This window comes from Carya illinoinensis, chromosome 15, assembly GCF_018687715.1.
Source record: "Carya illinoinensis cultivar Pawnee chromosome 15, C.illinoinensisPawnee_v1, whole genome shotgun sequence".
NCBI classification, from domain to species: domain Eukaryota; kingdom Viridiplantae; phylum Streptophyta; class Magnoliopsida; order Fagales; family Juglandaceae; genus Carya; species Carya illinoinensis.
The window spans coordinates 32,391,015-32,404,328 of NC_056766.1; the positions used below are offsets into that span (position 1 = coordinate 32,391,015).

Genomic DNA, 13,314 nt, shown 5'->3' on the forward strand with positions numbered 1-13,314 from the left:
GGTCATATGGTGCACCGTATTGGACAAATCCTAGTAGTTTAAGGCAGAAAGTACAAACTGACTTCATTCATCAATGATCATTACATGAACTCTCACTATCAACAATTTGCTTAATACACTCGGGTATGTTATCAATCCATACCAAACTAATCTGTAAAGATAGACTTTCCTTAGCTAATAAATGGGCAACTTCATTGTTTGATCTGTTTGTATACTGTACTGACCATCCATTCCTTTGCTTTAGTATAATTTTTATATCCTCTACTAGACTACCATAGAATGATAGCTCTTCTGTAGCCGAGTTAACTGCCTGTACCACCACTTGAGCATCCCCCTCAAACACAACCTTAACCAACCGAAGCTCTTTGCATACTTCCATGGCCCTCCACAAAGCATATTTAATAGGATGATGGATGTTTTTTGTGCTAAAGGCACCGTATTGGAATTTTAGACTTTGGATACTTCTTTATCAAAATCCAGACGTGGGAAAATTAATTGTTGTGCTAAAACATTTGGATACTTCTTTATCAAAATCCAGACGTGGGAAAATTAATTGTTGTGCTAAAACAGAGTAAATTTAATTGTTGTGGGACCAATTAATTGATCATTTTAATTAAACAACTTTGAAAGTTTAAAGTTCTATCTTTGTGGGATATTCTTCTGTCTTTTTACAACAAAGTCATCATCTGAAAATAGAAAGAAAGAGGGCCGGAGAAGTTTTGATACTAGAAAAAGGGAAAGAGAGAAGAAAATAGAAAAAGGAGGGGAAGGGAAAACAGGGGAAAAGGGAAAGAAAGAAAGAAAATAGTTGTGAAGAAATTTGCACGAAATATGGTGTTCATCCATAGAGAAATGAACAACCATATGTTTAGGATGTTTTGAATTGGTTGTTTATTTAACAATATGAGGATGAGACATACATGTATATAGGATATTAGTTAAACGACTTAAAACATATTGGATTACTAGTCTTTTATTGTCTTTTTAATATTACTCAATTTATTCAATTTATATGTGTAGTCTGCCACATATAGCACATAGCACATGGTGGTGTGTAAGAACATTGTTTAGGCACATTCTATGTAATATCTGTTGGTACCTTAGTTGACTCATCATGAGCACTAAGGGGAAAAAGCACTACTCAATAGCTTTCGATCTATGCATATATAGATGCAATAACTCTAAATGAAAGCAGGTAATTGGACTTTTGTATTTACATGTATTTGAAATAATGAAAGACAATTATGAGTTCAAATGTCTTCTCGACAACTTTTAGAAAATTTCAAAAGTCTTGAGTTCATACAGAAAATTAATGGGTGTGAAATCTAGATGTTTGTTTTACGTTGTAAGACTTGAATTTGATATCGTGTGAAGGGATGCAAGTAGACTTAAAGTCAGTTGGTCATTTTTATATATTACTGACTAGTCTAACCAAGTTGGTCCACGAGGAGTACTTGTTCAATGGGAAAATGTGAAAATTGAGAGGAAAGATGGAGAGGAAAGATGGGTCCACGTGACAAGAAGCAAAAGAAGTTGCCAACAAGTTTGTTATCTTTTCTTTTAATTTTTCCCTTCTTTTTTCAATATTGATGACGCAACGCATGTGGCATTATTTTGCCCATCAATCCCCGGATATAATTTGGCCGCAAAAGGCATACTTTCTTGTAGTCCCTACCGTTCATTAGCCTAATTTCATACACTGTAACTTCTTCCATGGCCTTGCAACCAACTCTTCCATGGGTTTATGATGTGTTCTTGAGTTTTAGAGGTGAAGATGTTCGACAAAACTTTATTTCTCACCTATATGATGCTTTGCGTAAAAAGGGAATCAATACTTACATTGATGAGCACCTTGAAAGAGGAAAGAAAATTTCACCCGCACTTCTCAAAGCTATTGAGGAGTCAAGGATTTCGATTATCGTTCTTTCTAAAAACAATGCATCATCCACGTGGTGTTTGGAGGAGCTAATGAAGATTCTCGAGTGCAGAGAAATGAAACAACAAATAGTTCTACCGGTGTTTTACAAAGTGCATCCATCGATATAGTTCGGAGACAAAAGAAAAATTATGGAGAGGCATTGGCCAACTACAAAGACAAGTTGAATGATGATACGAAGGTAGATAGCTGGAAGGCTGCGCTAAAGGAAGTGGCCAATTTGTCTGGGTTCCATTTAAAGAAGGATGGGTATTTGATTTTTTGAATATTTATTTTATATCCTCATACATTTTAGATTCATACACATGCGTGAATATTTATGTTTGTGTGTGTATATATATGCATGTATGTATGTATATTAATTGATCCCGATCTGTTTATATTTGTGCCTTTTTCTTATGTCCTTATAAAATGGTAATTAATTAATCCTATTAAAAGGTTCGTGTGAGTGAAATAATGTTTTACTTGATTATTAGTAATGGTTCTAATGATATTAATTAACGCTTCTATGTTTAATAATGTCATAATAAGTATAACCATTAATAATTCTTCTCTTTTGAATTGATAGGAATGAATCTGAATTTATCCATAGCATCATTCAACTGGTGGACTCAAAAATAATAAATCAAACATATTTTGAGGTTGCCAATCATCCAATTGGAGTGGTGTCTCGTGTTCAGCACGTATATTCCCTTTTAAGCATCGGAGAGAATCATATTGTACATATGGTAGGGATCTTTGGAGTTGGGGGAATTGGAAAGACAACTATTGCCAAAGCGATATATAATATAATTTCTTCTAAATTTGAAGGCAGTTGTTTCTTGGGAAACATTAGAGAAACCTCAAAGAGCGAGTATGGTCTGGTCCAATTGCAAGAGACTCTTCTTTCTGATATCCTAGGAGCATCTTCGGTTTGTAATATTGGCCACGTTGACAGAGGAATCAATGTGATAAAGAATAAACTTTGTCATAAAAGAGTTCTTCTAATTCTTGATGATGTGGATGATTGGGAACAATTGAAAGCTTTGGCCGGAAATCGTGATTGGTTTGGTTCTGGAAGTAGAATCATTATAACGACAAGGGATAAAAATCAATTGAGTAACTATGAAGTTGATGCAACATATAAAGTGGAGGAATTGAACCATTATGAAGCTCTAGAGCTATTTAGTTTGTGTGCCTTTAAAAGAAAGAAACCACTTGATAACTATGTGGAACTTACACAACGTATAATACGTTATGCTGGGGGCCTTCCTCTAGCTTTGGAAGTGCTTGGTTTGGATCTACGTGGTAGAAGTATACATGAATGGGAAAGTGCTTTGGAAGAGTACAAAATAATTCCTCACGGGAAGATTCAAAAAATACTTAGAATGAGCTATGATGGTTTGCGTGAAAGTGAGAGAAAGATTTTTCTTGACATTGCATGTTTCTTTAAGGGAGATAATGTAGATTATGTTGTGAAAATATTAGATAGTTGTGGTTTAAGTCCAAATATTGGAATAAAAAAACTGATGGATAAGTCTCTCATTACCATTGATGATTGTAATAAATTTGAGATGCATGACTTGCTACAAGATATAGGTAGAGAAATTGTTCGAGAAGAATCACCAAAAGAGCCCGGTGGACGCAGTAGATTGTGGTATCATGAAGATATTCGTCATGTACTTGAAGAAAATACGGTAAGAATAACTTTCAAAAATGATTTTAGTTTACATATGTTTGGTAATTTACAAGAAAACACGAATTTTTCGCAACCAAAAACTTTATCTTGTAATGGAACCAATTAGAAATGTAGATTTTTCTTATAACTATTTTTGAGTATATATATACTAGCTGTCCATTGAACTATATATTATAATTATAACAGTTACCAAACTATTATATAGAGGATTTGATGCTTTACTGTATTGTCTCACCATGCAGGGAACAGACCAAATAGAAGGCATATTGATAGATTTACCTAAAGAAGACTTTATATGTTTGAGTTCGGAGGCATTCATGAAGATGAAAAACTTGAGATATTTCATAAATCGTAACGCACGCTTCTCCGAAAGTCCTAATTATCTTTCTAACGAGTTAAGAGTGCTTAATTGGGTGAAATATCCTTCACAATCGTTGCCATATAATTTCCATGGAAGGAAGCTGGTTGATCTTAGAATAAGTGATAGCCTCTTGAAGGAATTGGGAGTGGGATTCCAGGTACAACCACTATTATAAATATTTGCTTCTCCTTTTAATTATGTTGTAATCATATTTGAAGTGAACTTTATATCCAATTTTGCTTTACAGAATTTCCAGAACTTGGCCAGGATGGACTTCTCTTGTTGTGAATTTCTGACAAAAATCCCCGATCTTTCTCGGATTCCAAATTTAGAGTGGTTGGATGTTGCTGATTGCACTAAGCTTACCAGTTTGCCAACAAAGCTCAGGTTTAGGTATCTTAAATGCCTCCGGGTTGACGGTTGCTTAAGCCTTCAAAATTTTCCAGAAATCGAATTTGAAAGGGAATGTTTAAGGAATCTTAGTTTAGCAAACACCGATATAAAAGAATTCCCTTTGTCCATTGGGCACCTCTCTGGGATTGAAGTATTAAATCTAAGAGGTTGCAAAAATCTTCTGCATCTCCCCACTGGAATTCTTCGATTTCAACGTCTGAAGGGTCTTCGTCTAGGTGGCTGTTCAAAAGTTGTTTTTATTTCAAATATCTTGAAGGATGATTGTTGCTCAATAGACCTTCCGGCACTGGAATGGTTGGATCTTGAAATTGTCACATGCCAGACCCTGATATCCTGATGAGACTCAATCGCTATTTTACTCTGCGGTATTTAATTCTATCAGGGAGTGATATTATTAGGCTTCCAGAAAGCATGACCATGTTTTTTGACTTGACGTACCTTGAGTTGATAGATTGCAAGAAACTTCAAGAAATTCCTGCATTGCCCCCAAATATACAAATCATAGATATAACTGGATGCATGTCATTGGAAAGATTTCCAGATGGATTAAAAGTACCGCACCTCTTTACAAGTCAAACGCGAGACCAACGATGGATTGCCTCGTCCTTATGCCTCAAAATTCCTATGAATATAGAGGGGTTTTGGGTATCTATCTTGCTCATTCATCTCTTTCTTACTCATGCTTGTGTGAGCTTTGGTTTATTGGTTGTTTTGTTGAAATTTATTGATATATTTTTGTTTTATAGGAATGCTTCAAAAACCATTCAGGTAGCATTATATTTCCAGGGAATAGGATTCCAGAATGGTTTAACCATACGAAGCAAAATTCCAAAAAATGGATTCCAGACCGATTCGATGATCTTGAGCTGTTTTCAGCAAATATGAATCAAGATTGCAGCTATTTTAAGCGGACTCTAGAGAATAGTTCCTGTCGAGTAAAAATAAATGGGCTTAAAACTTGGGAAAATATAAGAGGAGTTGCTATATGTGTCGTTCTCAAACCCATTTCGAAGATCTACCCCCAAAAAGGTACTACTCTTATGGTCACAACCAGAAGGGATGTTTTCCCTTATATTGAGTTTTTGTCGCAACATCATGTCGATTTAAGGGGTTCAGATGCTCATGTATGGCTGAATTACACCATTTTAGATGATCGTATGAACCCATTAAATCTAGAATTTGAAGTTGGTAGTGGACATAAACCAGTGTTCTTCAAAAGTTGCGGAGTCCATTTGATATTCAAGAATGAAAAGGAAGGGGAAGATCATCTAGGTTTTTTGCATTTAATGGATGGTATTGGAGGTTCGAAGAGGAGGCGTGTCGATGATGACCGCTACTTGGAATCCACTTCGTGCCCACAACCGAATAGGGGTTTCTCAACCTTGGCCATCAATTTTGAATTTCGAGGATACTCTGACCAGTTTGGAGAAGGAACTTACAAATAATTTGCATCTTGAATTGTCCCCTTAATTGCGGACCAGGTCTTCTTGTTTAGGAATTGATCATCGCAATTTGGTGTTTTGGTGCAAATGACAGATGACGTTCCATGTGTGAAGGTGGGGGACAGAGCCCTTGAATCTATAGCGGCGCCTTAGCATTCGAACCCATTTTCCCTACAGTTTTGTGTAGGGAAAGACAACCACCTGTTTGAGATGTGATCATTAGGTCGAGTTATTTGAGGAGAGTGTTTCCATCTCTCTCTCTCCTAGGAGAACCTTTGGTCAAAGAAGCTGGGTTACAGATTTATAGAGTTGTCTGAAACAGGTGAATTTCAAAATGGGAAGAATTTAAGGTTTCAACTTGAACATAATTCCAATTTCAGTGAATCGAATATCAAAACCAAGCAAAATCTATTGGTTTGACTGTCTCCAGTAAATGAATCTTATCTTTTGCCATAAACCACATGAATCTTTTCTTCTCCTCTATGTTTCTCTCCCGACAACTCTCATCAACTCTGCATCTCTTGCCCAATATTTTTTCTGCTGCATATAGAAGTGCTGCAACCTGAAAGTTCTGTGAACCATCTTCTCTACATGATTGTTGTCAGCCATTTCCCCACTAACCACCGAGATCATGTTTAGGACCTTGTGGGTTATGCTACTGTGAATTGGAATCTAATAAGGGATACGGGTAATGGAAGCTGAGACATTACAGGAGTGAAATCAAAATTTCATATGAGATGTTTGTGATAACTCCCATTTTCTCTCTTGCTCCCCTATATTCCCACGCCTCACCTCACAATACAATTCACTCTAACAGAATTACAAAAAGGATAAAATGACAAGCTAATACTCTGGCTACATGACAGTCACTTGAAACGCATGACATAACTGAAAATGCATAGCATAAGTAAATAACAACACACACATAGCAGCTTAAACGCATCACGTCATGGTCCCAAAAGGAACAGCTTCAATAACACCAAACGCACCGCTTCAATCTTCTTCAAAATGCAGCCTCCATTTTCCTCAACGACATAAATAACACTTCAGCATATCCACTTCGTAAGCTTGGATTCCATCATCCATTTCCCTTTCTCTAGCTGGGTTCCTAACAAACCCCCTCTTTAAGCACCTTGCCCTCAAGGTGTTGTAGTGCTTCGGCCTTCCAAGTCAGTGGCTTCTCTCTTGGAAACATGGAGAATAGGCTCAAACTTGAATTGGCCTTCACTGAGGAATGTTTCATAGCCAAGTAGTCTTCTTAAACATTAGTAAGGCTCTTATAGATTGTAGCATACTCTCTTACAATTGCATAAACTTTCTCTACAAGCCCACTTAGAGGGCTCAACTCCTCCTCATAAGAAGTAAAAGGATCCTGGCCTTCCGCTAGAAGTTCAAACTTGGCCTCTTCAATACGGTTGGGTCTCTTACCAAGACCAAAATGACTACTAGAACCACTATCAGTTACTAATGGTGCACTATTTGAATCCCTTGAAATTCCATACAAGTGACTTTGATTATCTTTACTAAGGAATGTAGCATTTTCCATTATCTTCAAACACATCAATAGTTGTATTAAACTTTGTAGATTTAGTCCATTCTTGATGAGTTGAGTGACTGAACCATTCTCCATCCCAATTTAACTTGTCTAGCTCTAATGCATCACATCAACATGCTCCTTTAACAAATCTCTTAACGCTGGATCACTATAGCCAGCCGGCAGGTAATAAATTGAGTCCATAAATTCTTCTCTACCCCTATCAAAGGGCCAATGAGGTGGCATTATATCGAGCAATTGAAGAGCAAAATTATTATCTACTAAATCTTGCAAACTTTTGAGCCTTTTTCATTGCCCTGCTCCTTCAATTTCATTCCATTCAACTAGGAAATAGTCACCATCTTCACTTGTTCCACTAGAGAATAATAGTCTACTTCCATCAGCACTAGAGAGCATTCTAGTGCACCCTTGTCCAGGTGATAGTCACCCCTAGAGCCCATATGTTCATCCAACCAAGCATTAATTTTTCCGTCAATAGCAATTGAAAATATAATTGAATATTTTCTTTTTGGAGAAGACAAATGGAATAAACATGTGCTTCATGACCTTCAAAGTTAAAAAATCTTCTTCCAGACAAATCCCAAACCTTTAGTAATTTATCAATTCTACAAGTTACCACACACATCAAAGGAAACACTCCAAGTCCAGTGACAAGAAGAAAAGCAACCTTTATCATGGTCATCAAATGCCTTATTGCTGCCAAAAACTACTTGAAGAGAGATGGAAATATCTCTACTATAGAATCAATACCATAGAATCTCCCCATAGTCAAAGGCTCACCCTTATTGTACTAACTCAATGCCACAATGCCAAGATAGAAGAGAATTATAGAAAGGATAAAAATATATTCAACAACGAGCATAGTAACATCAAAAAGCCGTGATACCCCAAGCAATATAAGTAATAGAGTTGTAACTAACAATGCCCATCGCTTAGCATATGGTGGACTGATAAAAATGCATCCCAGGTTTTCCATCCAAACCAGTCCACATGTGCTGGAAGCTCCTCATTTTCTATGTTACTGAATATACACTTGTGCTTCTCCAATATCTTTATAGAGCCTTTAATTAAGGCAAATGGGTTGTTCCCTGGATTTATAAAAATGGTTCCCTAGATCTTAGAATTCCTCCCCACAAGATTCATTTCTCTTCCTCTATCAAAGGGCCAAAACAACAACCTTAAGGGGCAAAACATCAAGCAACAGGGAAGCAAAAAATCTCTTACCCGTAAGTGTCTCAACAAACTCAACCACGCGGCCTACTTCATCAATCTTCCTTGACCCACATGCGGTGGCATGCTTTCCAACCATGGGACGTGCGGCCACAAATAGCCCCAAATACTATCTTACAGCATCAACTTGCCAAAGAGCACCGTCATCTCTATTGCCAGAAACATAATATTCACGGGCAAACACATTGATAGCATGCTAAAAAATAAAGGTAACCTCTTCACCCATTTGTAGCACATGAACAGAAAATTTGTAATTTATATGGCTGACAATAAGAAGATGGTGACACTGCACTTTATCTACATTAATTTTGTAGAATGGAGTTAGAACTTCTCCAATTTGTGGAACTCGTGTATGTTCAAGGACATGATCAATTTTCATGAACCACCGCTCGAGTTCTTTCAGGTGAACAACAACACTTGTAAATTGATAGGGTTTCTCCCTTAGAGGGTGAGGACCTCTAGATTTAGACGACAGGAAGAAGAGAGAATTCAAGAGAATAATTGTTGATTTACTTTTTGCATAAAATGAGCCATCATGCATCTGCCCATACATACAACAAATTAAGCTCTAACAGAAAGTGGTCCTCACCAATAAGATGATGACACATCAAATAGGGATATAAAAGACAATACAATTATAAAAGCTAATAAAGTTGTAATTACAAGCAAAGTCCTTAATAGTAATTTTTGCTACACCCATAATGTCTATATTAGTGCTTCCACGTGTGAGCTGCAGGTGACTCCTCACTGTGTGAGCCAACAACTACAAACATGCTTCTTTCCACTAACCCTTTGACTGAGAGTCTTCCATGAACATACTCATCTTCATCCTTATGACTGACTTCAAACCCTCCCAAGACTCTACCATTCTTCCAGCCATTTCCACTGCTTGTGACGAATCCCAACCGTTAGAACACCTTTACTACCATTCTTCCAACCTCCTCAAGCTCTAGTTTCAAGACCCCTATAGCATCGATGGGGTGTAAGCTAACTAAAGGTGTGACCTTTGCCCCAATTTTAGTCTTCAACTATGACACGTGAAAAGTGCCATGGATCTTGGTTGATGGAGGAAGATTTAGGTGATAGCCCACCGATCCGACCCTCTCCAACACTTGGAAGGGACCGTAGTACCTTGGAGCCAGCTTGAGGTCCCTCCTCTATGAGACTGAGGTCTGCTTGTATGGCTGTAGATGGAGATAGACCCACTCCCCAAAGGTAAACTCCCTCTCAGTCCTCTTTAAATCTACATACCTCTTCATTTGTTCTTGGGCTCGATGTAGGTTCATTTTGAGGGTTCTCATAATCTGTTCTCTGGTTCGTAACTCCTCATCCACTGACTCACTTCTTGCTATGCCAGGCATATAGCTCTTGAGATGGGGTGGGGGATACCTGTAAAGAGCCTCAAACGGGGTTAGTTTCGTGGAAGAGTGCACGTTGGTGTTGTACCACCATTCAGCCAAGGAAACCCACTTGGCCCAATTCCTTGGCTTCTCCCTTGCAAAACTGCATAGGTACTTCTCTAAGCTCTTGTTTACTGTTTCCGATTGGCTATCTGATTGTGGGTGGTAAGCTGTTAAAAAAGCCATTTGAACTCCCTGTAGTTTAAAGAATTCCTACCAAAATTGGCTGGTAAATGTAGAGTCTCGGTCTAATATGATGGTTAGGGGTAGGCCATGTAGTTTGAATATGTGTTTTAGGGAGAGTTGGGCTATGTGTTTGGCTGTGAAATAGGTGGGAAATTGGTGTGAAATGGCTTTATTTGATTTTGAGTTTAGATTTGTTAATTCTACTTTCAGCATTTTTAAGAATAATTTTTACATTGGTGGTGGAATAAAAGTTGATGGTTTATTTAAATTTATGTTAGATCCCAATTTTGAGAATACATATTGATGTTGGTATTAAGTGGAGCATCATAAATGAGAACTCATCTATGTTGTGGCATAGGAGATTGGGACATATCTCCATAGAATCTAATAAACTCTTGATTTTACTAACTTTAAGACTTATGTGGACTGCATAAAGGGAAAACAAACCAACAAGACCACTAAAGGTGCCACAAGGAGTTCGAGTATCTTAGAAATCATACACATTGATATCTATGGACCTTTTCCTACTCCCTACATAAATGGTTAGAGATATTTTATCTCATTTATTGATGACCATACAAGGTATATGTATCTCTACCTTCTAAATGAAATGGCTGAGGCATTAGATGCTTTCAAAACCTATAAAGTTGAAGTAGAGAAACAAAAGGAAAATGACATCAAGATCATAAGATCTTATAGGGGAGGTGATTATTATGGTAGGTATATAGAAAAGAGACAAATGATGGGTCCATTTGCAAAATTCCTCGAAGAAGGCATTATTGCACAATACACAATGCATGGCACACTTCAACAAAACGGTGTAGCTAAAAGGAGAAATAGCACGCTTCTGGACATGGTAAGAAGTATGATTAGTAATTCTGAATTCCAATTATTCTTGTGAAGTGAAGTCTTGAAAACCGCTGTATATATCTTGAATAGAGTTCCGTCTAAGGCTGTCTCTAAGACACCCTTTGAGTTATGGGCTGGACGAAACCAAGTTTGAGTCATTTACATGAATGGGGTTGTCCTATTGAAGTGAGGATTTATAATCCTCATATAGAGAAATTGGAACCATGAACAAGAAGTGGTTTTTTCATTGGCTATTTGGTAAACTCCAAAGGTTTCATGTTTTGTTGTCCTTTAAATAATCCTAGAGTTGTTGAGAGTAGAAATGCCAAATTCCTTGAGAATGCTGAACCTAGTGGGAGTGCTTATTCTCGTAAGTTATAATTTGAGAAAGCACAAGAGCAGACTAAAATTCCTTCATATGAAGGACGTATGATTATGTTAAAAGAAGATCAAATTGATTACTATGAATAACAATCATTTCAAAAATAGTGTACTCATGAAGAACAGGTTCAAGCAACCTACTCCTAGTTTACAAACTGAAAAGGAGGTAGTATTAAATAGATCATCAAGAGTAAGGAGACTATCAATTTCTAATGACTATATGGTTCACTTTCAAGAATCTGACTTTGATGTTAGACCTAAGGAAGATCCAAGCTCGTTTTCAGAGGCCATGAGTGGAGATAATTCCACATCTTGGTATGATGCCATGAAAGATGAGATGGAATCCATGGCTAAAAATCAAGTCTTGGAACTCCTTGACTTACCTAATGGAGTAGCAGACATTGACTACAAATGGGTTTATAAAACCAAAAGGGATGCTTCTGGTAATGTTGAACGATGTAAGGCCAGACTTGTAACTAAATGATTTACTTAAAAGGAAGGCATTGACTACCATGAAACCTTCTCTCTTGTTTCTAAGAAGGATTCATTCATAATAGTGATGGCATTAGTAGTTCATTTTGATCTAGAGTTACATCAAATGGATGTGAAAATGACATTTTTAAATGGGGATCTTGAAGAGGAGGTATATATGTTATAACCTGAGGGTTTTAAAGAAAACGATCAGAGAGTTTGCAAATTTAAAAAAAAAAAAAAACATATATGGACTTAAACAGGCCTCCTACCAGTAGTATATAAAGTTTCATGAGGTTATTAACTCATTTGGATTTATTGAGAACCTTGTTGATTAGTGCATATACCTTAAAGTCAATGAGAGTAAATTCATTTTCTTAGTTCTACATGTAGATGATATTTTGCTTGCAAGCAGTGATTTAGGCTTGCCTTACGACACCAAGCAATTTCTTTCTCAAAACTTTGAAATGAAGGATTTAGGTGAAGTCTCTTCTGTCATTGGCATAGAGATTTACAGAGACATAGAACAAAGAATTTTGGGATTGTCTCAAAGGGCCTACATTGAAAGGGTTTTGGAAAGATTCAACTTGAAGAGGTGTAAGGCTTCGGAAGCACCTATTGTCAAAGAGGATGCATTTTGTAAAATCCAATACTCTCAAAATGCATTGGAGCAGGAGCAGATGAAAGGGATACTGTATGCATCTGCAGTAGGAAGCCTAATGTATGCACAAGTTTGCACTAGACCTGACATTGGCTTCGCAGTGGCATTATTGGGTCAATATCAAAGTAACCTAGGATTGAGTCATTGGAAAGCTGCAAAGAAAGCTCAATGATATTTATAAGGAATCAAGGATTATAGATTGACCTATAGACACACTAACCGATTAGAGGTGGTTTGCTATTCAGACTTGGATTTTGTCAGACGTGTAGACACCAGAAAATCTACTTCAGGATATTTTTCTACTAGCTAGGGGTGCTATATCTTAGAGGAGTTGTAAGCAAACTATTGTTGTTAAGTCTACTATGGAGGCAGAGTTCATAGCATGCTATGAAGCTACTACATAGGTATTATGGTTGAGGAATTTCCTCATTGGTTTTAAGATTGTTGATTTAGTAGAGAGGCCACTACAGATCTTCTGTGATAGTACTGCTGCAGTTTTCTTCTCCAAGAACAATAAAAGCAATAGTAGAAGTAAGCATATTGACATCAAGTACCTTAGTGTTAAAGAGAGTATTAAGAGGAATAAGGTGTTTATTGAGCACATAAGTATTGAGTTGATAACTGCAGGTCCCATGCCCAAAGGCTTACTGGTACTGCAGTTCAAAGTTCACGTGGACAATATGGGACTTGTCAACTTATTTTATGTTTAGTTTCTCTTTATTTGGTCTGTAGACATACAATATTTATTTT

General features: G+C 37.0%; 2 protein-coding genes across 3 annotated transcripts; both read left to right on the forward strand.

The window, feature by feature from the left end:
* Positions 1-1,270: 1,270 nt before the first annotated feature.
* LOC122296430 (disease resistance protein RUN1-like) lies at positions 1,271-5,804 on the forward strand. 2 transcript variants are annotated; one of them, XR_006238518.1, is made up of 5 exons: positions 1,271-2,185; positions 2,505-3,612; positions 3,857-4,132; positions 4,223-5,034; positions 5,136-5,804. XR_006238518.1 is itself a non-coding variant. In XM_043106138.1 (4 exons), the coding sequence occupies exons 2-4, from the start codon at positions 2,662-2,664 to the stop codon at positions 4,724-4,726; spliced, it is 1,731 nt and encodes a 576-aa protein (XP_042962072.1). In that variant the 5' UTR covers positions 1,271-2,185; positions 2,505-2,661; the 3' UTR covers positions 4,727-5,101. The 2 variants fall into 2 exon arrangements, 1 of the variants encoding a protein (XP_042962072.1); XM_043106138.1 differs by lacking the exon at positions 5,136-5,804 and having other exon boundaries at positions 4,223-5,101.
* LOC122296832 (disease resistance protein RLM3-like) lies at positions 1,714-2,046 on the forward strand. Its single transcript, XM_043106629.1, has one exon. The coding sequence runs from the start codon at positions 1,714-1,716 to the stop codon at positions 2,044-2,046; it is 333 nt and encodes a 110-aa protein (XP_042962563.1).
* Positions 5,805-13,314: the final 7,510 nt, after the last annotated feature.